The 26,569-nt window shown below is 31.9% G+C and overlaps 1 protein-coding gene across 1 annotated transcript in view; it reads right to left on the bottom strand.

Annotated features, from left to right (window-relative positions):
* LOC107450263 (hypoxia-inducible factor 1-alpha) overlaps positions 1-26,569 on the bottom strand; it is a 141,631-nt gene that overhangs the window by 46,305 nt on the left and 68,757 nt on the right. Inside the window, 2 exon segments of the mRNA XM_043040829.2 lie at positions 4,971-5,140; positions 10,462-10,538. Of these exon segments, the coding sequence (XP_042896763.1) occupies positions 4,971-5,140; positions 10,462-10,523 (232 nt within the window). The 5' untranslated portion in view covers positions 10,524-10,538.

The raw sequence follows: 26,569 nt of genomic DNA, 5'->3' as shown, positions 1-26,569 counted from the left end.
CCAAGGAGAGCAACTTTTCATGTTCACTTACACACACTTCTCATGACTGCTCTGTCTAATAATTAATAAACAAATTTTGTACCCTTCTTCCCGGTCTAAGACCTGTTTTAATCCTTCCACTCGGCAACGACGCTATATATACATACATATATATATTATGTTCAGGGGCTACCGTGGGTCGCAGGTTGTGCATCCCTATACATATTGTGTATTATTTCTGAAACATGCTCCCTCAAACCTCGTGGCGGGCTGAGGGGGTGTTATTTAAGCCATGTGGATTTATAATTGCTTGTGTGTGTGCGGTGGGTTGTGTTTGGGCATTGCTAGCGGGGTATTTACTCAGGACCCCACATTCCTAGTAAGTAGTTTCGAGGGACTGGTGAGCTCAGCAAACAGAGGGTGGGTCAACCTAATAAATTTAATAAAACCGCACCTTTTTATTTTTAGTCGCGTGAGTATTTTTTCTACAGCAGTCACTCATAAAAAATATAATTTTTTTAATCTAATGTAAAAATAATAAGTAATAACTAATTTTACAACTTCGTAACTTTTTTCGATAATATAGAGATGAACGCTTCAAAACGGAAAACTGATTTCATTTTTTTTATTTTTTTTACCTTATGATAATTGAGTGTGGGCGACTTGTTTTCGAGCGTCCTAAACATTTTGATTTTGGTTCTTAATACTGTACGAATTTAGTTTTATGTATATTCACTAAAAAAAAAAGACTAAAATTGAAATTGAATATGCATATTTGTAACGATAAATAAAAATTAGAAAAATACCGATTGCTAAATCTCTTAACCCCCCTAAAATTATAACGAAAGACAAAATAGAGAGGCAACTAAAAACCTATTTCGGGTAACATTTAAAAACAGAAGCAAGACAAAACAAATAAATGTTCACAGTGACTTTAATTTACATCTTATAAATAACCAATAGTGACGGTAGCATTAGTGATAAGAGTAATTTATGCAGAACATTACTGTCATTTTAATTCCTAAGAGCTCTAAGAGTCAAATTTTATGAATCCCGTAAACATAGTTAAGTCCTTATATATAAGTAAGGACACTTATATATTTATAATCGTTATAGGTGTACTAATTTCGGTACTTAATTCGACAAAAAATCGCCAAACTATTGTTGATGCCAATGATGCTTAATTAAATGTGGTATTAAATACTACTGGTCCAATTATACCAACATAGATGCCAAATATACGTACTGTGGTAATAGGTTTCTTATCGCCTTCTGAAACGTAATCTAATATTACCATACTACGGACTACTAATACACAACCTTTGTATTTTCATATTTTTATGTATCACGGTGCGGTTTCATACTATTTGATTAAAAGTTCAACTCATCTAAATAAAGTTTAATTATAGGGGAGAGTGGGGTACGATTGCAACAGAGCAAAAATTTCGAGTGTCTGGTTCTAGATTTGGTTCTTAGATGGCGCACAAGGTGTATTTAATAAATCTACATGTACACCCCTGCTGGCAACCATTTTTATGTACTTTTGAAAGAGTTACATCAAAAAAGATATTTTCACGCTATATAAGTACTTTTTTTGGTATTAGAATATTATATTGTAACAAAGTAATTTTGTTTAAACAAATAAAAATTAGTAACCGAATATGTAAGTGGACACCTTAATTAACATTTCAATAAAAAAAAAATTAGTTTTGCTAATTAACTAGCATTGTTTTTAACAAATGAAGCTGAAATGGCGTCTTGGGGACAATTGTAACAATAAGTAAAGGGACGATTGTAACAGCTGAAAATAAATAATCTTATGTTTACAAACCATTACTTAACTCTTTAAGAACCACCAATAGTTTCCTATATCATTTATATTATGTTGCATGTGCATTATTTTATTTGTCACCTTTCACAGCATAAATTAAAATTTTTAACCCCTTAAAGTTAAAAGTTTAACCCTTTAGGTCTCTGCTCATTATTATTTTTACTCCTAAAATATCACTACTATTTTGATCAATAAAAAAATATATCACAACTATGATAATATGTATAATTAACTATGTTTTAGTTGAATTTATGAACTGTTACAATTGACCCCGTAAGTGGGGACAATTGTAACAAGTGCACGACTGTCAAAAATTGTTAATAACTAATATAATAACATTTAAAATAAGGTATTTATTTATTTTTTTCTAGTAGAGGATAGTCTACTTTACTCGTCTGTCAATTAATACTAAAAATATTTTGGATGTTTGGTTAGTTAAAAATAGTTAAATAAAAAATGTTACAATTGACCCCACTCTCCCCTATTGGTTAAAATGTGACATTCAGAATTTACCGCAATCTTAATATGGCTTAACTGATAACTTCACATTTATCTCATTAGTTTTTGCTTCCAGTTTCTATTATTTAAATTTATAGAATTATGCTATAAAAGCGTAAGCATAACTGTAAGAAACACGTGGTTTTTCATATACCTTTTTAAAATACAAATTTGGTGGAGTTTGTCACTATACATTGCGCTAATTTAAGATGGAAACTCAAGATAAATTATTCATAAAAAGTACGATAAAACAAATTTTTGGCAAGAAACCACCCCTATTATATAATTATCATGCCTTACGAAAAACATTCTTCGGCATGCATCGGTTCGCCCCGTGTTGGAATGTATACATACCAAATTTACGGATTTGTAAAACGTGCATCACATTCTCAAATACAGATAAACAATCTGCTTTATTTACATAGATGTGTACTTACAAACCTTTCAGCAGGACTAAAAATCAATGTATATCAAGAGGAAAAGAGTAAAAACTGGTAATTTAGAAATTTCATTTCAGCTCCTTTCCGGGAAGAATAAAATATCGATGACTACTAAAAAATTTTTACTGGTTATATATAGGACTGTTAATTGCGCAGAGCGCCGGCTGTTGGATTACAGAAATTATTATTATTATTAACATTGAGAAATAATATTAACAAGAACTACTTCTTAATCGCAAAAAAGTTAGTAGTAATGAATAGTTTATAGTTAAAATTTGATTTTTTTTTCTCCAGAAAACCAGTTATAATAAAAATGGCTTTACAACCAGTTTTTTTTTCTCTTTTCCGTCTCACGTTCCGATTTTCCTTTCTGTTACAAAACCTTTCAGTTTTCCCATATGATCAACTCACAAAGGGGTTTAGGTATAAGGTAGGCCTTTAATACTAATTTACCAATTCAGCGAAATTCTAATACATAACAATATCATAGAAAATCGCCGAAAAAGAATTTTTTTTGTCTTTATGGTAGTTTAGAAGAGAATTTAACAACACTCGTAAAAAATTTTTTATACACAGATGGTCAGGTTACAAAGATTTTGCTTTCTTTTATTATGTGGGATTAATAAGGTTCTTAGCAATAGAGTTCGACTTAATAGGTTTTACTGTAATTCAAATTTTTATATTCAGGGAGAAACTTAGAGATTAACTTGTTTTTCAGAACATAATTTTTGATGATTAAATCTTTCCAAGCTGTTCTATTGTTGGTTCATAGAAATAAAAAGAGGTTGTACGTGACTATCTGGTGGCACATTGCATTAGAGAGCTTTTTATGACACAGCCTTAATTTTTTGTATTAGTGATCTCAAAGCGTATTTGTTATGTTCTAAAAAGGGCTGAATTCCATCATACGAATTGTGATTTGTCTAAGTTGTCGATAAGAGACTCGTAGGATCAATACTACTGCTTTCAAGGCGAATCCAGAGGATTAGCCTACCAACTTTTCTCTTTTCTGTAAAAGGCACCTGGCTCACTCATTTATCAATAATTCTCTCACTTTCCGTAATGTTATGAAGTTAAAATTTGGAGCATGTGTTCTTTATAAGATATATAGAAAAACTTAAAATTTCATTTCGATATTTTCCAATTATCAGAGTAATTAGGAGAGATAATTATCCTAATTGACAAAAAAGCTAAATAACGTGTTTACATAAAAATCTTTAAAATTATGTAAGGATGTATGAAGGAAGGATAAAGTCTATAAACGGCTTTCTATTCATATGTGCAGGCTCTGACTTTTAAATAAGTCACCCTATGAAAGATGAAATGCCAATAGATAATTTATTACTTATTTAAGTCTGTTATTTAAATTACAACGATTACCTATTTTGCATGTTTTTTTATATTTTTGTAATAAAATAAATAAAAAAAATTTCTTCATATTATGGGTTTTGAAAACAATTTTTTCGAAAAAAAAATTTTTTACTAGTTTTTCTCATAGATGGCAGCACTTAAGCGTTACTTGCTTCAATTTTTTTCGACCAAATATATTTTTTTATTTTATTTTGCACGATTCAAGTTGTAAGCACAACTTTAAAGATTTTTCTTCTTCACGAATTTAGTTAACTGTTAAATTAGTATTTTACTATTAAACCTAAACCACATTTTATTTTGCTACACGCTGGTAAGTTCTGTTTCTGCTTTCTTTTATTTCATACCCTTTTTCAACTAAATTTTTTAGCGATATCGACACATTATAAAGAATAATTTTTATCTTAGGATAATTATTCTTTATTCAGAAATATCGCACTAAATTATAGCAAAAGATGTGTCCTGAGGAAGACTTTTGCTTTTTCCTATTAATAGTTTTCTATTTTATATTATTTTATTATTTGTATAAGCTTCTATTAATCTTTTTATGTTAGTTTCTTCGCTATAAAACAACTCCTACTTTTATTACTAATTAATTATTCAATTCGAACTTGCAAAAATATAAACCCCCACCAACTATTTTTATTTATTTAATATAAAAATTATATTAGAAAACATAAAAAAGAAATAAACTAAAAATATATAAATAAATAAATAATAAAAAACTTTTTTTTGAATTTCTTTGCTCCCGGCTAACCGAAAAGTACTGAAAATACTCCAAGCATATCTCACACAGATTCATTCAAAAATTTCGTCATTGAATATGCGATATCATAAGATATCATAAGACTCACTGTAATTTAGCCTCATCCATGACGCTGATAGTCTCAAGATGCTAACTTTGTCGAGAGGTTTTGAGGCATTTAGAGCTGGGGGAACAAGAGTGGCCAGCTGAGCAATCTGGTCGTTGAGTCGGTCACGCCTCTGCTTCTCGGCCTGATTTCGCTGAATACGCACAGCAACGCTGAAACGGAATAAAAAGAATTTCAATTTGTAGAGATAATGAATTAAAGAAATCTTCTATGCAATAACAAAGAAACACCTTTGAAAAATTGAAAGGATTTTAAAATTGATAGTTTATTTCATTCTTTACTCACTTCGCAATCGCAAACCAAATTTCAATTTTTTTTATAAAATATTTTGTAGATTAATAGTAAATTTTGCGAAATAAATTGGACGATGGATGGAAAAAAAATTTGCTTGACACACTTTACGTTTAATTTAAAAAGTTGAAAAATTGGATAAAATTTAAATTTTACACTCAACGTTTTTAATGTGTTCTGTAAGGAATGAGAATATTTATTTTTTTTGTCACGCGAAAAACAAAAAAAACAACAATTAAAAACAACAAAAAAACAACAAATTACAATCGTCAGAATTTTCGACGGTGATTCAATTTTATTACGAAGACTATGTTTCTGGCTTTACCAAAATACAGTTATTTTTACCTATTAAACCAATCTTAAAAACTTATTTTGTTTTCCTCATTTTAGTTTTGTATCTGTCGGAAAGTGATTTAAGGACGAATAACTAAAGTTTGCTTGTTACCTTCAGGAAAAACCAAAACTTGCTTTGCCATCAGACGGTATAGAGCTCCATTTGAAATTTGCGCACTCTAGCTAACGGAAAACAGTCGAAATTATGAACAACGATTAATTGTAGTTTGAAAAAAATGTAACTAATAAGGATTGTAACATGTTCTGTTTTTCAGCAGCTCCGATTCAAATTCCAGTTTTTTTTGTTTAATAATTTTAGGAATTATGCAGAAAGCAATTCATTACAATATTGAGGCGATGTGATGCTGGTAATTAACAGCATTAACGATAACATAACGGTTGTAGTTGTAGTTTATTTAAGTCGCACTAGAGCTGCACAATGTGCGGTCTGGGAAACATCCCTGAGGATGATACGAAGACATGCCATCACAATTTTGATCCTCTGCAGATGAGATGGCACCCTCTCTTCGGTAGTCCAACGACCTGAGCGCGAAGCCGAGCACTTTACGGTAGAACAGTTTAACGCGGATAAATACCGCACACCCTTCGCATACTGATCCAATTGGTCACCCACCCGCACACTGACCGCAGCCAGTGATGCTTGACTTCAGTGTTCTACTGGGAGCCGCGTCTTAACGATCAGTCCACTGAGGGACGATCATGGTTGAACATTATAAAAAGTTCAGTCGAACCCGAGTTTATGAAACTAGGACTATGGACATAATGAATGGGAAAAAAAGACACCACCTGCCCTACTTTTTTAAAACAGAAACTTTAATATCTTATTCAAAAGTGTATTTCCATTGTCATTTAAAATATACGGGATTAGAAACTACAATTGTGGATTAAGATCCCAAAGATCTACAACAAATCAAATTCTTGCTATCCGCGAAATTCTTAGAAAAACTAAAGACAACTGCAAATAAGTTTCTATTATTTTATTGACTTTAGGATAGGATACAAAAAAGGACCATAAAACATAGCAACTGTCTGTTGATAAATATGATACAGAGAAAAATCATTTGAAGTTTCCAAGAATTTCTAAAAAGAAATATTTTTAAGACGGACAGCAGCCAAATATTCAAATGACCCAAGTATGATAATGATTAGAAAGGAATACAAAAACGTTTATTAAGTTATGGTAAAAAGGGAGTTTTACGAAGAAAAAAAAATCTGTGAATTGCTAAATTTTTTTACATGTATCGTTTTAACGGCAGCAGAAAAGAAAGTTGACTAAATTTTGATCTAATGATAGGATTTTTCCCCTTCGAAATTACAATAGAATTAATTCAAGAACTCTACAGAGTAAAATTTTCTAAAAGAGATATTTATGCACAGAACACATCCAAGTTTTACGCAACCTTTAAAAATTTTGAACAACTGTTACTCTAAAGTGTCTTAATATTTGACTTTATTTAAATGCAATTGAAAATTAAAATTTAAAAAAAAAGTCCAGCATTGGTGATGTACTCTACTGGCCATTAATATTGCTACACCAGGAAGGCAACACACCACGAACGTGAAATTTTCAGGACGGATAAAACATGTTGTGGTATGCAAATGATTAGCTTATCAGGGCATTCAAATAAAGAAGGCAGCGGTTGCGACACCTACAATGTATATAAAAGAAGAGATTTGACAGTAAGTTTCTCATACAGAAATCGAATTTGAGCGTTGTTCTTGGGTATAAAAGTTTTTGTTATGCCTCTTGTAAGAAGGAGAAAAGCCTACCAGCATGTGTCTAAGTTTGATCGAGGTCAAATTGTGGCCTACCGGGATTGCGGTTTATCATACCGAAGTATTGCTGCTCGCGTTGGTCGAGATCCCATGACTACTGTTAGCAGAATATGGAATTGATGGGTTCATGACGGGCATATGGAACTCCGTGCAGGATCTCAGCGACCCCCCATCACTAACAGCCGAGAAGACAGGCAACTTATCCACATGGCCTTAAAGAATCGTACAGCTACGTCACGAAACCTGAGTCAACAAATGGGGTCATTTGCAAGACAACAAGTGTCTGCACGAACAGTTTGACGACGTTTGCAGCAGCGTGTCAACACGGCGACCATTGCTTCGGCTATCCTTGAAGCTGCACCACAGACAGGAGCTCCTCCGCTGTATTTGAGAATATATTTTCAAATAGTTGACAGCATTTAAAAATATACTTAGCTTACATATAAATACCCAAAATAATTCAAAAGCAGAACAAATCTAATGCAATAATTTATGTGATAATTAAAAATTGAATTGTTACCACTTCGCTAATTGACTTATCACTATTTTTTCAATAGAGATTTTTTTTCCAAACTTAAATTCAAAAAGAAAGAAACTTAATTAGTTTAACTTTAAAACTTATTTAGCATGAATGCTTACTGAATTGTATAAAAATCACTAGCAGCTAACAATTTTCATTGTAACATCTTTCTGCAAGGATATGAAAATGAACATACATTGTGTGTACACCTAATATAAATTTTTCTGCAGGGCGTGTTGATTGCAGTCGCAGGTCTTCTTATGACATAAAAGTAAATCAACAAAAAAATTCTTGTAATTAAAGGTTAAGGCCAATAATGTTAAAAGAAGTTGTACCACATTAAGAAACTATCGGATACAGGAAAGGTGTGTGATATGCGATTGTCTCCTTAAATGCGAAACTCCAATTGAAGCCGAAGATGGTAGTCTCAATCTAAAACATATATGAAGACGACAATGGGCAACTTCTATACATTCTATTCCATTGAACATAGTATATACTATATTATGTAGAATAGAAGCCCATCCTATTCTACATAGTCTTCTATAGCTCTTGTAGTGCGAGCATGGATAGTATTTGAGAAAACTGCCTTTATTAAGTTCTTCATTGAAGAGTATTTCTAATTTTTGAGAAGTGTACGCAATTTTTTTAATTTTTAGGACTAATAACTTTTTTTTTTAAATTTCAAAGTAAATTAATAATAACAATTAAAGCAAGCTTTGCGAGCATAACCGTCTTTGAACAGCCGTCCCAATTTTATGGGTTCACCACTACTAATGTTCAACTCCGTAGCCTTGTAATTTTGAACCCAATACAGAAGACAAGGGATCGAGTATTGGGAGAAATTTGCCTTTTGATGGAGCTAACCCGCACTTGCGTTACATGGAGAGGAAGACCACAAGAACCTCCCACAGTTAGCCTGACGGCAAGGGGACTCTCACCCATGATCCGTCTACCACTGAGGATATCTCACTTCAACACTGTGGTCGGTGCAAGCCGGATGCGGAATTCGTATCGACCAGCCAACGCCGCGATCGAACCCCGGTTCAACTCATTGGAAGGCGAACGCTCTATCTTCATTATAGTTAGTAAATCTTCTAACATTTTATTAATTTGTAATGTAATGCTTGAGATCAAATATTTCCAGCAGAATCAGAAGACTTGTGAGATCATAAGAAGTTTTGGCAAGCTTCATTAGATAAAACTTTAAATGTATGCACATATATTCAAATGCTTTACAATTCAAAATTTTTCCGAAAACAAAAAATAATAAATGATTGTTAAAAATTAATTAATTACATCTTCGGATAAAAAAATTTTATAATTACGCGCAAAAATTTCTTGATTTACTAAAAACGTTCTTGAGATAGAGCAAAATACTGAAAAAAAAGAGAAATTAGCATTAAGTTCTAACTTCCGAATGCTTTTTTGCTTAAATTATAGGGACTGAATTTACCGGATTGCGGTTACCCATTTTTCAGGAGTCGGAAATCTGAATCCGCAGAAAAAAAGTATGAGTATCCGTAGGAAGTACTTTTTTGTGCCTAATTTCGTAGTCTAGAATAACGACGGTACTAATTAATTAAGTGCAAGTCCTACAACATGAAATTTTATCATAAGTTATTCAGGATATTCGCCATAATTTTTAGTTTTGTTTTACACATTAGGTACAACAATAATAAACATAATAATAATTGTAAATTGTCTCAAAGAGTATCTCAACGTAGAAACCTTTCCCTTACATTTTCGAAATCTTAAGATTATAATATGAACATACACCGAAGAGCCATTACATTATGACAACCCTCCATCTATAACAATGGGCTCGCCCGGGTTTTCATGGTTTCTCGCCCAGGAACAAAGTTTTCCTGGGGCACATTAGGACCCAAAATCCTCATAGAACAATCCCTGACGTCTGTAAGCTACTTGAACATAGTTCCATTCATGGCAACAGCTTTTCCTACGGGGGATGGTGTTTACCAACAGGATAATGCACCATGTTATAAGGGTCGAATCGTCATGGATTGGTTCGAGGAACATTCCAGTGACTTTCAAGACATGTCTTGGCCCCCAAACTCACCTGACCTTAATCCAAAAGAGCATTTGCGGTCCTACTTGGAAAACCAAATTTGTGCTGCCACGCTACCCCCTCGCAATGCGAGAGAATTGAAGGACCAGTTGGTGAGCGCTTGGTACCAGATACCCCAGACTACCTATCAGCACCTTGTGGAATCAATGCCACGGCGGATGCTAGCAGTTTTGAGGGCTAAAGGTGGTCCTACATGTTATTAGCAGGGAGGTCATAATGTAATGGCTCTTCTGTGTATGTATGAATATATATTTAAAATATGAAAATAAATATTTAAAATGAGAAAATTTATATTTGAAAACATGGAAATTATATTTGAAAATATGATATATATAAATTTGAATATTAAATATATATGAAAAATAACATTGATGTTCACTCTAGGATAAAATAAGCTTTCGCAAACTAAAAACGGAAGTTTCATCATAACTTGTGATACTTACTTATTAGTATAATGGTTTTTGCCTGGAATTTTCTCTTCATTTTTACGCTTTTTAGTTTCCATATTCTTAATGTATACCTGGAAAAAAAATATTTATTAAGGCTAAACAAATAATCAGGTAATAATAAGATAAAAAAATTTTTGGTTTTGATCAAAATATAATTATTAGTTCCCAGAATGAATTGAAAAAGTGGAGTTCAGATACAATAATAACTTATATCACTTTTAGAGATTAAAAAGTTTTTATGTAAGAAAAATTCAAAGACTAAATTTATTTTAAAGTAATGCAGCAATGAAAAGTTTAAAATCAGTAAGTTACGTTTTTTTTTATTTTATTTTTCTTTAATACTTCTAGTCAACTTGCCGATTATGCAGAAGCTACAGTATGAAACATTCCGCGAAAGAAATATAGTTTTGATTTTTTCTTTAATAATTTAGATTGAAAATGTTTATCACAGAAATAAAGTTTAGAAAAATATATAATTAATGAGCCTTTTAAATAAAAGCAAATTTTGTAAGCAAACTTGCATTCACACTTATAATTTTTTGCATCACCGCCAACTATAATATACAATTCGTATATTTTTTTTAAATATTTTAACTATAATAAAACAAGATAACCTAAATATAAAAAATAACAAAATTTTGATTTGCTATAAAATTTATGGTAACATAATCAATTGTGGATAATTTCGCAATTTAACCCCTCACTTCAATTTTAATATGTTACGTCATAAAAATATCAAAATTACGTAATTCTTTACTACAATTATCCTGTATGCTTATTTTGATAAAAACTGTTTAAAACCAAGAAAAAATTAACAACACTTCCTTATTTTATAATAGATATGTTTAAGTAATAATAATAGCTATACTAATGTAGTTCTAATAATAGATATACTAATAATAGATATTATGTTATAATATAATCCTGTAAAATTAAAAATTTTCTTTGGAAAAATTAATACCCTTTTCTTTGATAGAAAGCTTTGTAACGTTATTATAAACTACATCTAAAAAAAAAACCTACGCTTCTCGGTACATTAGTTCCGTTTTTTTTTTTTTTTTTTTTTTTTTTTTTTTTTTTTTTTTTNGACGATCGAACTAATAGCTAAAATGTTATAAGGGATTTATGTACAAAAAGTACGAATTCGTACTTGTACCTATTCACGAATTCGATATTGCTATCTCAGCAATTGAGAAATAGTTTTATATGCAATTTTTTGACTGAATCGAATGACATTATACACAAGTCAATAAAACGCATAATTTAAAAGTCGCAAGAGTTATTATGCATAAAAACTACTTGTTTGACATTTATACACTTTACATTGTTATCCAGGGAATGTCTGAACATGTAAGGTATAAATTTTGCTGTAATTTTTCAAGCTAATTCGAATGAGATCAAGCAAAAAACAATCAGACTTTGAGCATCCTTTTGTACACAAAATGTACGGTTTTGTACTAGCATTTATTTACACATCTTACATTGCTATATAGACGAGTAAAGTATTGTTTCCTATGTATGTTTTTCATTCAATCGAATGAAACCGTACATGAATTTTTAAAAAAAATCTATTATTTCAAATGTTTTTTTTTTACATAAATGCGCTATTTTTTAGTTGCAGTTATTGTAAATAAAACCCCTATAACTTCAAAACTATTTATCTCATCAACTCGAATAATCAGCATAAAAAAATTCATCAGAAAAGGCACCTCACACGTACGGAAAGCCAATAGATAACAAAATGAAAAAGTGTACTAAGTCATATAAAAAATACTAATTTTTGTAAATGAAGCCGCTTTGCAACTTTTAAGCTATTGTGTTGTGTATAGCCTCATTCGATTTAGCATAAAGAAATAAATTGGAAACAATGTATCACCAGTTTAGATAGCAATATTAGATATGCAAATAGTACAAATACAAATTTGTACTTTTTGTACACAAAATCCTTATAACTTCTTAACTATTAGTTCGATCGTTTCAGGATAGATATCATTCAATAAAGCGTGAAAAAATCTCATATCCTCCCATTTCCATCAAAAAAGGGGGAATTGTACAAGAGAGAACAGAGGATTTTTCAGATATCATTTATAATAGTGTGACAAATGAGTAAAAAATTTTCAAAAGAAACACCCTTTCGATATGCTATAGTAACTGGACTAATGAAAATATTTTTGATGACATTATTGGATTAATCGGAAACAACAAAAGAAAAAACATTTCCCATAAAAAGTAATTGATTTAAATCCATTTAATAACCATAAATTTAATACCATAAAATTTAGTACGAAACATAAGTTTCAATTAGTAAAAATATACTGAATCTTTAAAATATTGATTCTATGTAATTCTTTTCATCCTATTTTTACATTTATTTACAAGCAATGAAATAAAAATGAAAACAAATATATTAATGTTTTTATATGTAACTAAATATAGCTTCACAAAGATACAATAATTACGAACTAACTTGTACTATTTTAAATTTTAAAGCTATACTTATAAGGTCCCTTTTTGACAGAAAACGCATTCCACTTCTTCCTTATTAACATACGGTAATTTTATGTGTCTTAAATTTCCTTATTTATTCACTTTTGAATACTTTTTGTTTAATTTCATTCTTTGAAATATGTTCGATTAAGCTATTTACCGAAGTTACCGAGAATCCAACTTAATGATTGTAAATATTTTTAAAACTTAAAACGTGAAACATTAATTAGTTACTGAAAAAATCAGAAAATTCCAGACATAAATCCCGCAGATTAAGATGGAAGAAGTCAAATCTTTATTTTTCTGTTTGTAGGGGACCTTTAATTCTGTAGTTCTGGTAAATTACACGCATGTTCAAAGATCAAAATAGTATTTTTTAAGTAAAGCCTTAATTTTCATTAGTTACAGTATAATGTAAATCATGAATATTTTAAAGTTTAAGATGTATGTTATAGTTATATAGTTACGTGAAGTAAAACATTTTACCACCGTCGTTGAACAGCTGATCCAATTTTCTGAGTTCACGACCACTAATGTTCAACTCCGTAGTCTAGTAATTTTGAACCAAATCCAGAAGACAATGGAACTACTGGATCAAGTATCACTGAGGATATTTTACGTCAGCATTGGGTCATTTCAAGTCGGATGCGGAATTCATAGCTGGGATTGGAAGGCGAACGCTCGATCTTCTGAGCCATCACGGCTCTCAAGTGAAAAATTGAAGAAAATACCATACCACGTGATATCTGGATAAAGCTTGTTTGCAGCTAGAGGACAAGCCGCACTTAAGTTTTTAAGGAGCCGCGATTTGCCACCAACTGGACCAGCCACACCATTTTTTTAAAGTCCTAATTTAACAAAACCATTTTTTTTTCATAGTTCCTTATAAAATATATAAAAAAATCACATTATCGAAGCTTTATTATCATGCAAGCTGCATACCTGTTCTTCGCACTCGGTGAATAAAAAAAGAAGAAGAAAATCAATACTAAGCAGCACAACGAAATCATGCTAAAAACTAAAAGGGATATATTTTGAATTGAAGGGCTTACAAACTGGAATTAAAGTACCAAGTAATATGGGAGTTAATGAAGCAGCGAAAATATCAGAAAATGGTTCATCAATATTGGAATGTTTAATGTAACAGAACTGCTTTTTTTCTTTTCACTTTAAAATAAATAATCTACATTAACTTTTAGTATGTTTGCATGATTGATGATTTGAGTAATGATTTTTATTTCAAAGTAGACAATGGTAAATAAAATAAGGCGAAGAATTATGAGTCCCACCTTCCAATAAATTTAAAATAAAATAGTTTGGATACCACTTTTTTTTCGTACCCTTGACAATAGCCTCTCTGAAAATTTCTCTTTTAATAAAGCTAAAAAAACTTTCAATTTTCTATTTATTATTATTTTTTCACTTCTTCGGTGGCTTTACGTTATTAAATTAAGAAAAACTCGTTTTTTTTTTGTATTCCATCCCATCAGAAAAGAGATTAATTGTGTTAACTGTAGAGATTATTGTAACAGATAGTAGCATCACTTAGCATGATACTATTGCTCGTGGTTAACTCATAATAATTCAAATTTAACACTATCAAGTAATTTTTTTGGTATGTATCGAGGGACTGTAAAACACTTATTTCCACAGAATCGATATTAAAACTGCTTAGTATTGGAGCAGTATTAATATTCACCAAATATACGAGGGTTGTAAATTAAATAGTGGCAACTTAACCTTTAAACTCACAGAAGGACGGGCATGCGCAAATTAGATATGGGAGCTGTGAGGTGGGGCTGCTGTCGATGTGTAGAGTGCAAAAAAAAGTNAACTGCTGTAAGATTTTATGCATTTGGAAACCAGCAAATAACATGTTTATATTATATAACAGCACGTGTTTATATTATATACAAAGTCACATGGTTTTACCTTGCCCAATCAAAGGCCTCGTTATATTTCCTCCAAGAGTTAAACTCGAGTTGTGAAATCCTCTGTTTTAAACGGTTGGAGAATAAAAAGCGAGGGTTAATCCGAGAGTAACTCTGAACCGTGGATATTCCGATCCCCGAGTTACTCTTGAATTTAACTCGGCGTGGTGAATACGGGTGTTAGCATTATAATATTGCTCGTGGTTAACTCATAATAATTCAAATTTAACACTATCAAGTAATTTGTCCGGTATGTATCGAGAGGCTGTAAAACACTTATTTCCCCAGAATCGATATTAAAACTGCTTAGTATTGGAGCAGTATTAATATTCACCAAATATATAAATATAATACTTTGTACCTATATTAGTATATTTGGTACTTTTTACTGTACCCTTCAGTATTTCGTGCGAAATACATTTATCAATGGCAGCAAACGAAAGACGAAATTTTAAAAATAAATACAATCCTTTTAAGGACTTGATAAGGACTTTGGAGCATGATCATTTCTCTGTCTGGTCTTTAATTTACGTTTAAAATATTTATAAGTAGTGGTGGAAAAAGTTACTTTATTTCTAATTCATTAAAATATTATTAAACTATCATTGCTAGCACTGTAAAAAATATTTTCAGAAATTAAAGTAAACGCATTCTTATATCAAAACTGCACCAGTTACCATAATGAAAATTGTACACATTACCAAAATTTAGCTTCGTCAGCTTATGGCAGTTATTCGCTTCCCCTAAACGAATTTCCCATTAACTTTGTTTTTTAGCACATAGCTTATTTTTTATTTTTCAATTAATACTTATTACAATATTAATTAACCATTGGTGTCAATAATAATATAGTTTTTTTTTAATTTTAATTAATACATAACTCCAACATTCATTTAGCATCACTGTCGTCAATAATAGTATGGCGATTTTTAACGGTTTCTCTAGACGAATTACTTCATTAATTTTGCTTTTTAGTACATAGCTTATTTCGGTACTTACGTATTAACGCAACCAGGCCAAAATTCGCATAAATCGCCAAATTTGGCAACCCTACGTGTTATACGTGGTTTTTCGTAAAGAAACAAAATAATAATAAATAATTTTGTTTTAATAATAATTTGATAATTTTAATAATAATTAATAATAATTTTGTTTTAATAATAATAATTTGTTTTAATAATAATAATTTTGTTTTAATAATAATAATTTGTTTTAATAATAATAATTTTGTTTTAAATAATTTTAAAACAAAATAATATAAAAAACTGTATTAAAAATTATCTGTAATTAATAAATGTACATTTTCTTTCTATTCATACTTTCTTACTCAAACTTACAAATCGCGCCAACCTGGTTGCGATAATACGTAAGTACCCTTATTTCTTTTATTTAAATATGAATATATTACCTAAATTAATTAACCATCATTGGCGTCAGTAATAGTATGCCGATTTTTTACGTTTCTCTGAGACGAATTAGTACCACATTAATTTCGCAATTGAATACATAACTATTTCTTTCCCTTTCAATTACTGTTGATTTTAAATTATTTACTTTTATAGAAACACGTTTTAAAACAGTTTCTCGAAGCGAAATAAACACGTGGTATCAGATAAGTAGAGAGAGATATCAATTTAGTGACGTATGCGTGCTGCCACGTTAATATTGTTCATTGAATTTTTTCCGATATAGTGAATAAAAAATAATTAAATTTTAAAACACGAGCAATAAACTCTTTTTTTATAAGGCTCCTATACTATCAGGGGCTCTATTTTTAAAAAAAATCAAATAAAGCTATTGAGTTAACGAATATCATTGATGTTATCTTCGAAATATTCAAAAAATTGTATCGTTTGCGGTTAAATATAAAACAATGGCTAAAACGCTTAATCAATCAAAATATTCAATGCCGTAGAATGTTCTAATGTCGACAATGACTTTCCTCGTGCTTATAGAGCTATCTGTATGTCAAATTTCATAGTTTTCGGTTGGATGGTTTAGGAGTCTTTAAAGGACACACATTCATTTTTATATACATAAAAATTATTTAACTGTAAATACATTCTTCAGAGAAATATTGATGACAGAAGGGATGCTATTTATTATAGAAGCAAAACTGCTGCGTTAGCTACAGTAGTAACTTTAGATAAATAATTATAAATTACTGCTAAAAAACACATTTTTCTTTCAGTTCGACATATAGTTATTGTTCGCATCATAAATACTCAAGAAATTATATAAAGTAAAAATATAACTACAACTAAATATAAAGGGTAAATATACGAGCTTAAAGCATTGTGCAATTTAGATATCTACGCAATTTAGATATCTATCCCAGTCGATACGGGTTCCGCATCCGGCATGCACCGACCACAGTGCTGATGTAAAATATCCTCAGTGGTAGACGGATCATTGGTTAGAGTCCCCCTGCCGTCAGGCTAACTGTGGGAGGTTCTCGTGGTCTTCCTCTCCATGTAATGCAAATGCGGTTTAGCTCCCTCAAAAAGTCCTCCACGAAGGCAAATTTCTCTCAATACTCGATCCAGAGTTCCCTTGTCTTCTATATTGGGTTCAAAATTACAAGGCTACGGAGTTGAACAATTGGGTCGGCTGTTCAACGACTGTTATAAAATAAAATGAAATACATAGCATTTTGAGCCTATTGTAAGTACCATGCAATTTTGGAATTGAACGAAGCATTTCTGTTATGTGTTATCCAAATATTTTATTTTTAATTACACATATCAGTGTCCTTACTAACTGCTTTCTAGAAGAAACGTGAGAAATGTTTAAAATGTGATAAAAAAAAACGTACATCAATCAATGCTTACTGATTAACTTTTTCTTTTACGAAACTGAATTTATACGCTGCATAAAGCTGAAAAAAGGCCTTGCTTATAATTAAACTGATAAAAACCCTATGACATAGACGTATTTTGGTGAAAACAATGAAAGAAGGAAATGCTATTATTAGTTTCTGCATCTTAATTGTTTTGTTTGCTTGTTTTTTATCTTGTCGAGATTCTCTTTTTTCTTTTTGTCAACTAAGCTATTTAATCGTTCCACACATTGATTAGCAAAGCGAAAATAAAACCTAACAAAAATAAAACTTTCAAGAATTCGTTTTTGTGTCGCGATTTGTAGAATTACTTCAAAAACAGGAATTGGGTTTCAAATATATTCCTTGTTTTAAAAGAAAAAAGTATCATTAAAAAATAAAAGTAATTGAGCAAAACAAGATTTTGAATAAATTAATTTATACACCTATTAACATTATTAGTTTTTAAAAGGGTTTAATTTTTTGCTTTTAGAAAGAATTTTTTAATCGATAGGGCTTTTGATTTTTTATCAAACACTTAAAAATTTTTACAATGCTTGAAATTAAACAATATTTTGGGAATAATGAGTGTTGTTTTTATTGTTTCGTAGTCCTGTGAAATTTATCTCCTTATACTACATATCTCTAGATATTATTAAAAAAATTAATGCTGCCTTATGATTTAAATCTTTCCCATTAGACATAAACTATCAATTGGATACAAGTGACGTACGTGTGTATCCTGATTGGCTGCTGAAACGTGGTATTTGTTTAAGTTAGCAACTGTTCTTCCCATTCTATTTCATAAGTCCTGTACCATGGGTACAGAGATCTAAAGAAAGTTTCCTTAGCGTGTGAATTGAGAAAGTAGCCTCTCAATATCCCCTCTACAAAGAATCAAAATTGTGATGGCAAGTCTACGGATCATCCTCAGGGATGTTTCTCAGACCGACGCCAATAACTAATGAGCAACCCTAGTGCGACGAAAATATAAAGTACCTAAGTATCAATTTTCTTAAGTGGCATATTCATTCACAAAGATTTAAATTCTTTCACTATTTATATCTTACTTAACACAAAGACAAGCACGATGTAGAACATAAATAGACTAAATACGCATCGAAGTTGCCAAATATACAAAACAAAAATAATCAAGGTTGCAACAAAATGCATAAAAAATAATAAATCAAAGTTAAGTAAAGCACGTAGACAAAAATCGATGTGCGATACGGCGTTGTATTTAATTAACTTCACGTTAATTTTTATATTTTATTTTATAACAGTCGTTGAACAGCCGACCCAATTTTTGGGTTTACGACCACTAATGGGTTACGACTACTATGGTTTGGCGATCATTGCTGTGGCTTAAAAGGTGCCTAATCTGAGATCATTTCCAAATAGGCGATGCTCCTATGTTTGCAGAAGGGGGTGATTTTATTTTTATTTTATAACCGTCATTGAACAGCCGAAAGAATTTTGGGGTAAATGCTACTAATGTAGTAGCCTTGTAATTTTGAACCCAATCCAGAAGACAAGGGAACTTCTGGATCAAGTATTGGGAGAAATTTGCCTTCGTGGAGGACTTTTTTTTATGGAACTAACCCGCATTTGCGTTACATGGAGAGGTAAACCGCGAGGACCTACCATGGTTTGCCTGATGGCAAGGGGTCTCTAACCCATGATACGTCTAGCACTGAGGATATTTAACATCAGCACTGTGGTCCGAATGCGGTATTCGTATCTACCAGCCATCACCGGGATCGAACCCCGGTTCACCACATTGGAAGGCGAACGCTCTATACTCTTGAGCCACAGCGGCTCAACTTCACGTTAATTAACATTCTAACCTATATAGAGAAACTTAGATCAATTTCAACATGGCATCTTGTTTATCTTGATAAACTAGAGCCGAGGTCTTTGGCCAGGTGTCTGGGTATTAGTGATCCTCTTCTCGATCTGCAAGTACCCAATTTAATATAAATAATAAACGAAGATCGTAATAGGCTGTCATAAGCACAGAATGGATAAATTACAAGTGAATTTTTAATTTATCCCTTATTTAACTAACATTTACTTGTCTCTTCTTTATTCAATGCATTCTCCGAGAAGTGTGAAGCCGTGATCTTTGGACGTGTTCTTTATGACATCAGATCAGTTTTATTTCGATATTTTGTAAGTATTTGAGAAATTAAGAAATTATTTTGTTTGATTTGGGACAGCAATGCTAAATAACACAATTTTACGAAGATAGAAGTCTACTTCAGTAACAGGAACACTACTTTTCAGTACCAGTCAGTAGTAACAGGAAGAGTACTCTTTTAGTACTAGCAAAGTAGTAACAGGAACAGATGTGAAAAAAATTTTTTTGACTAAAAGTAGATAAGGTTAATAAACTCATTATCTATTTATTTATTCTCCCTCTATTTTAAAAAAAATGTTAAGGGCGACGAAGGCATAGTTGTTGAACTTAATGTTACATTATGTTTTGCTGCACAAAAACTTAAGGCTTAAAACTTATTAAGGTGTGTAAAATTAATAGGTTTACACACCTTTAGAAGTTACTAAGGTGTGTAAAACAGTATACGGGTATTACAGTGGAATAAACAAATATATTATTCGATAATTTGTTCAAGAATTGTTAACTATTAAACTTTATGGAAAAAATACCATCGGACCGCTCTACGGGCCTCGGAAATGAATATACAAAGTTGCTGAAATTTGGCATTCTAAAAGAGCCACATTTCCTTATGAACTTAATACAGAGCTTTTCTTTTCAATATTCTAATTTGTTCGAAAGTTGTAGTAATTTTTAGCGCTTTTCTTAAGTAATTTTATTTTTGTTTTATGTTACATTTTGCTTTGTAGCTCAAAATCTATAAGATTTAAAAATCCAAAAATTGCAAAAGGTGTGTAGAAAATAGTATAGGGAATACGAAGGAATATAAAAAAAATTCCATATTAGGTAATTAGTATGAGAATTGCTGTTAAACTTGTAAGAAAAAACCATGATGGTCGATCTACTGTCCGATGAAATGCAACTACTAAGTTAAAATTTGGAATACTGGTAAGAGCGTTTTGTAACATAATTTTAGCTAGATTTTCTAACACTGACTGTAATTAATATCGTTTGTGAAAAATCATGTACCTTCGATAACAATTTTGAAGTCAATAGAGATAAACGACCAACAACCATTTTACTGTTAAACTGAGAGTGGTCGCTCCCGAGAGGTTTCACTATAATAAAGTCTAAAAATGCGTAGACTTTCGATTAAAAAAAATAATATTTTTTTAAAGAATACTTTTTGTATTTGTAGCTGTAGCGTAACTACCACTGCAATTATTAAACTCCTATTTACTAGTATATAAGAAATGTTAAGTTAATCCTATTTGGAGGTACCCTTAGATAGATGAAGATTGACATTGACGGTAGCCCTTCCTCACATTGATGTGACCCGAAAGTGATCTGAACACTCCTACCTCAACAGAAACGCCCACTTCGATATGAACACGCCTATTTTGATGGATTGAATACATTTAACAGTTGCCTTGCTATTAGTGACTGTGATATTGTCCTACCCGAGCTGCTTCTACTCAGTCTCGATCACAGACAGCAGGGGCCTAAACACACTCGCCTGCTAAGAGTAACAAAGGAGAGACCACACACACAACCGTGATATTAATACAACTTTCACGACTAACCTTGCAAAGTCCGGTGATCTTAATACGGCTCTTACCACCAGCGCTCAAATCATAGATTATCTTAATACAGCTCTCCTTTAAAAACTGAAAATAAATAATTTGTTGAAAAAAATTTATTTCATCATGACTTTGATAAATAAATAAAAAATAGACTGTCTCAAAAGTTTAAGCTCAAGAAGTAAAACGACACTATTTAGCTAACTTATGATAATCTTACTTGGATATAGAGCCCCGTTATTCTTAACAACATCGAATATCCATTTTTTTATGGAATCGATTAGCTAGCTGCAGAAGGGTTTCTGCAGATAAAGAATATTGTGTTTTCTCAACTGAGAAAACAAAATTAAATGAAATTAAATTAAATAAAACGAAAATAAAAAAAACCTTCTAAACCTCTTTGGCTGAATAACGCTCCGTCGATGTATCGGCATTATCCGCATGCCTAGCCGTCGACTTTTCGGCGGCAGTGGACAGTTTTAAAGTTGAAATGCTTTTTCGTTGAAATAACCGAAAATAATTTTAAATAAACTAGAAATTTCTATAAGGTGGGAGAACTTTATTGAAAAGTAAGCTCACCGAACAAAAATTTAGTCACCCTAGTGCGCAATTACCGATGAATTGTTAGGTTCCATTAGATGATGCAGTAATCAACTGCGTGCGCTCTGTCTCAATGTGATCAAAGGCAACTCTAGCCATCAGCGAGATATTTTTGTGTTAAGCGGAAATTGTGTGTAAATATGGGTAAGTGTAAGGATGTGACAGAGTGGCAAAAAGGAGAAATTGTGTTTGACCGTGGTCATGGTCATACGGTGAACGAAGCTGCTGGATTCGTTTGTGTTTCGATGCGGACTGTTCAACGTGTCTACAGACAGTGTTGTAATATACGTGGTCACGAAAGACGACGTCTGAATTGCCGTCGGAAATAGATCCAGCCTGACACGAAGTCGACAGGAATTGCTTCAGTTATGAATAAAAATCCATTCCAACCTGTTAGAGAGAACATTGCGACGGGAGCTGCATGCAATGAACATTCGGTGTCAAACACCTTGTAAGAGGCCATTGCTCACACATGCACATAAAGCCGCGCGACTTCAGTGGGCTAGTATCGAACTACCATGTGCCGAACTACCGTCACCGGACGTGGAAAGTTGCAGACTAGCGGAATGTAATATGATCTGACGAATCACGTCTTTGCCTTTACTCAAATGACTCACGTCGTCGAGTGCACCGAAGACTAGATGAAGCATTTCATCCTGACTGTGTCAGGTTCAAGCTGGAGGTGGGTCTGTCATGTTTTTTTTATTATTATGGATTGTGCCCCCTCACTGAGGTGGCTACTAACATGAACCAACGTGTTTATTTAAACATTCTGAATGATCAGGTGTTGCCTTTCAGTCAACATCTTCATGAAGAGTATGATGCCGAATCCCCTATTTTTCAAGATAACAACAGCAAAGTTCATCGGGCTGGAAGAATATATGACTGGTTTCAGGAACACTCAGACACTCATCTATATCTCGACTGGACTGCAAAATCACCTGACTTGAACCCCATTGAAAACTTGTGGGGCATGTTGGAACAATGGATAAAACGACGAAATCAGAATATTCGCAATTTGGTGGATTTCTACGAACAAATCCTCAGCGAGTGGCTTAAACTGGATTCGATATAACCGCAAACCTTGTGGACTCACTTCCTAACCGAATCCAGGCGGTTATCAAATTCAGAGGCGGTGTGACAAGTTATTAAATGATGTTTTTCATGATTTCTCTAAGGGTGACTAATTTTTTGTCCGGTGTGCTTACTATGTTTGATGGATTTGTTTAATTAAGTTTAATTAACGATAAATTGATTTGGATCGTCGGAGTTGTAACAAACACGCCTGCTTCCTTGACCAACCACGTATACTCTCCCATACGAATGACGCGACGCATAAGTATAGTGTGTTTCCATTATTTGTCATATGCCTATGGTACTTCCCTTTAATCGAACCATAAAGCTATGGTGTCCCACCATATAATACCATACAAATTCTATGGTTACCATAGACTTATGGTGTCTTGCCATATGTATTTTTATGGTTTCCGTAGGCTTACGGTATCTTGCTATTGAGTTTCTATGGTGGCTATAGGTTAGTTACTATATATTATCATAGGCGTGCCTATGGCAAATTTTCCTAAGGCAACGGAGTCGTGGAGTTCTTCATTAGTGCTATATTTTTTTACCATTTCTGTACACTTGGCGGGTTAAAATTCCAGAAACGTTCTCAATTGGATATAGGTCTGGTCTCATGGTAAGCAAATCTAGTACCTGAAAATTTTGTTGAGAAAGCCAATTTTTGTCAAACTTTAAGTATCTATCGAGGCATTCAGTTCCTCAAGAGAGATCGTGAAAATAGAGCATATGATTCCTCAATCTTGAGAAGTTTCAAATATTTGTCTTCCCTTATGGAAAATCATTGATGTCTGCCCATTCGATCCAAATGCCTTCCAGACCATTAGCGATTTTGCTTCCTTATTGACTGATTAAAAAAAAAAATTTTTTTTTGAAGGTCATGCCAAAATAAGTTCCAACCGTCAGTAGCATTTAACTATTTAAGTTCCATTTTTTTTCTCATCACTGTCATCATCATCATCATCATACAAATTCGTTGCAATACGACAGGAGATTTTTGTCCAGTATATTCATAGAAGTTTATGATGTGGTTCAAGACCTTGCTTTCGGCGAATTTTTTTTAATGCTTATAAATTGTGTCCTTAGTAGACACTGCTACACTGATAGTGTATTGGGCGAAATGGCACATTTTCCCTCGATACTAATGTCCGAATTTGCTTCGTCCACATCTCAATTTTCGGGCGAAATCTTTCTTCTCCAACAACTCGATAAATATCTTACTTTGATGTATTTAAAATTCTAGAAATTTTTAGAAACACTCTTTTTGGTGGATTTTTCCGCTTTTGGAATTGAGAGTGTCAAAGCTCTTATGATTATAGAAATATACTGTCTGCCTTCAGCACTTTATGCAAACAATCCCGTATTTACTAAGAAATTTATTAAGTGCTTAAAGTTTTAGGAAGTCATTTCAAACAAAATTTTTAAAAATCACAATATTAAAAGCTAAAACCAGTTTTAATTAACGGATATTTCTTGCTAACATATAATTTCAGTTATAATTTACGAATTTTTCTTTATTGCGTCATATATTTAGAATTGTATAGTATTATCGAATTTCACTGTGTGCTTAAATTTTAGACACCAACTGCAGGGCCGGCCCCAGGGTAGGGCGATCCGGGCGGCCGCCGGAGCGCAATGATCTAGGGGCGCCAAAATGATAGTTGACAAGATTGTGAGGCGGCAGGTGGAATTTATCATTTTTATTTCTAAGCACATAATTCAAATAATATAATATATTTAAACATTAAGACAAAATCTAGTTGAATTCAATTCAACATGACAAAACCATTCAACCACTGCCTTTCAAGCCCGTGGTAACACGACTGTACAGGAAACAACAATTTTGAAACCAAGCAAAGATCTAACAGCCCTTTTTAACTGCATATAAAAAGGAAGTAGACTTAAAACAATGCATTATTTGCCACTAGACTCGGCTGGTGCGAAATAAAATAGTTTGTTTAAATTGTTAGAGCAAAAAAGCTTTAAAAAANAAATTCCAATTTTAAAATGTTTTGTAACATAAAATAAATTAAAAAAAATAAACTCGGAAAAATAATTACGGCAGCAAAACTTAGGTTTGAATTCTAATGATGGAATTCACTTGAATAGAGTTAGATTATATACATCACGCAATTTAACTCATCTATGGTTTGAAAAGAACTATTTTTAAAAAGTCACTGCCGATAGCATCATAATTTGGAGTCTATTCATAGTCTTGAATTTCTTACATTACTTATTCAAGAATTTATTTATCCAATCTTATAATGGTCTATCGAGTCTTTATTTATGTCTTGGAACAAGCGAAGGTGACCTTACTTCACAAAATACCAAAATTTGAATTAGTGAACTGTAAGAGAACATAATTTTATGGCATTTATGTGAGATTTAAGAAAAGCAATAGAGTGTTACAAAGCAGAAAATTTCTTTAGATATGCCTACAACTTCGTGAAGCATATTCCGATTCAAAATATTAAATTTGCTTTCATAGAAAAAAACTTACTTATTTATGGATGAAACACATGAATTATACGAACACTTGTTTACATAAATGGTGGGATCAAACTATGTTTCTGGTCATACGGGCCCTTAAAAAAATGCCTACAAATTTCGTAAAGCATATTACGATTTAAAAACTAAATTGCTCCCTCCAAAAGAAAACTAATTTATTTATGGATGGAACATTTTAATGACCCAAAAACTGCTCCAAAAAATGGTGCGATCGAAACCTACTTCTGGTCATACGTACGTGACCTTAACATGTCCGTCGGCACGCACCCCATAAAAATTCGTTTAAGACAAAATACAAAGTGGTGTTTTATTACTTTTAACAATAAGTAAAAAAGTTTTTAAGTTTTAAATGCAGTTATTGAAATAACACATTCTATACCAGCAAATTTAATTAAATGTTCTAAAAAACAGCTTTTAATTATAAAATTAATTCCTTTTCTTGATGTTTTAAATATTATATTCAAATTTTTTGAATGTGAAATAATATTTTTAAATGAAATTTTTGAATATCGAAATACTTTGAATAACTTTGTATATAGAATTAGAATAAATTTGAAATAGAAATAATACTTTATTTTAAGCAATTTAAATTCATTTTCGACGATGCTAAAATTATTTCCACACCAATCACATTAGCTCATCTTTATCCCGTGGAATATTGTTTTATTTATATGAATGCTGATTCCCTTGTTAACGACAGTAGTTCTTCTCATAGCGCGTGCAAATGCATTTAATCCTGATTTGCCCCTCTTGACTACTGTGGTGTTTCTTGTTTAGTTTTTCATCTTTTTCTCTCTCGGCTACTGCGGTTTTTCCAGTTTTGTGGTTTGACCCTCGTACTTTTCCATTTTTTCAATGGCAACTTTACGTTTTACTTTTCACATAACTTTTGTTTCTTCTCATTCTCGTCTGACAAATCCTGAAAATATGAGCCTGTTTTTGAGTGCTTGAAGAAACAGATTAACTGTTTATATACGTATATATA

Source organism: Parasteatoda tepidariorum, chromosome 7, assembly GCF_043381705.1.
Source record: "Parasteatoda tepidariorum isolate YZ-2023 chromosome 7, CAS_Ptep_4.0, whole genome shotgun sequence".
NCBI lineage: Eukaryota > Metazoa > Arthropoda > Arachnida > Araneae > Theridiidae > Parasteatoda > Parasteatoda tepidariorum.
Note: the sequence above shows the minus strand (reverse complement) of the source record. Positions and strands in the feature narration are given on the sequence as shown.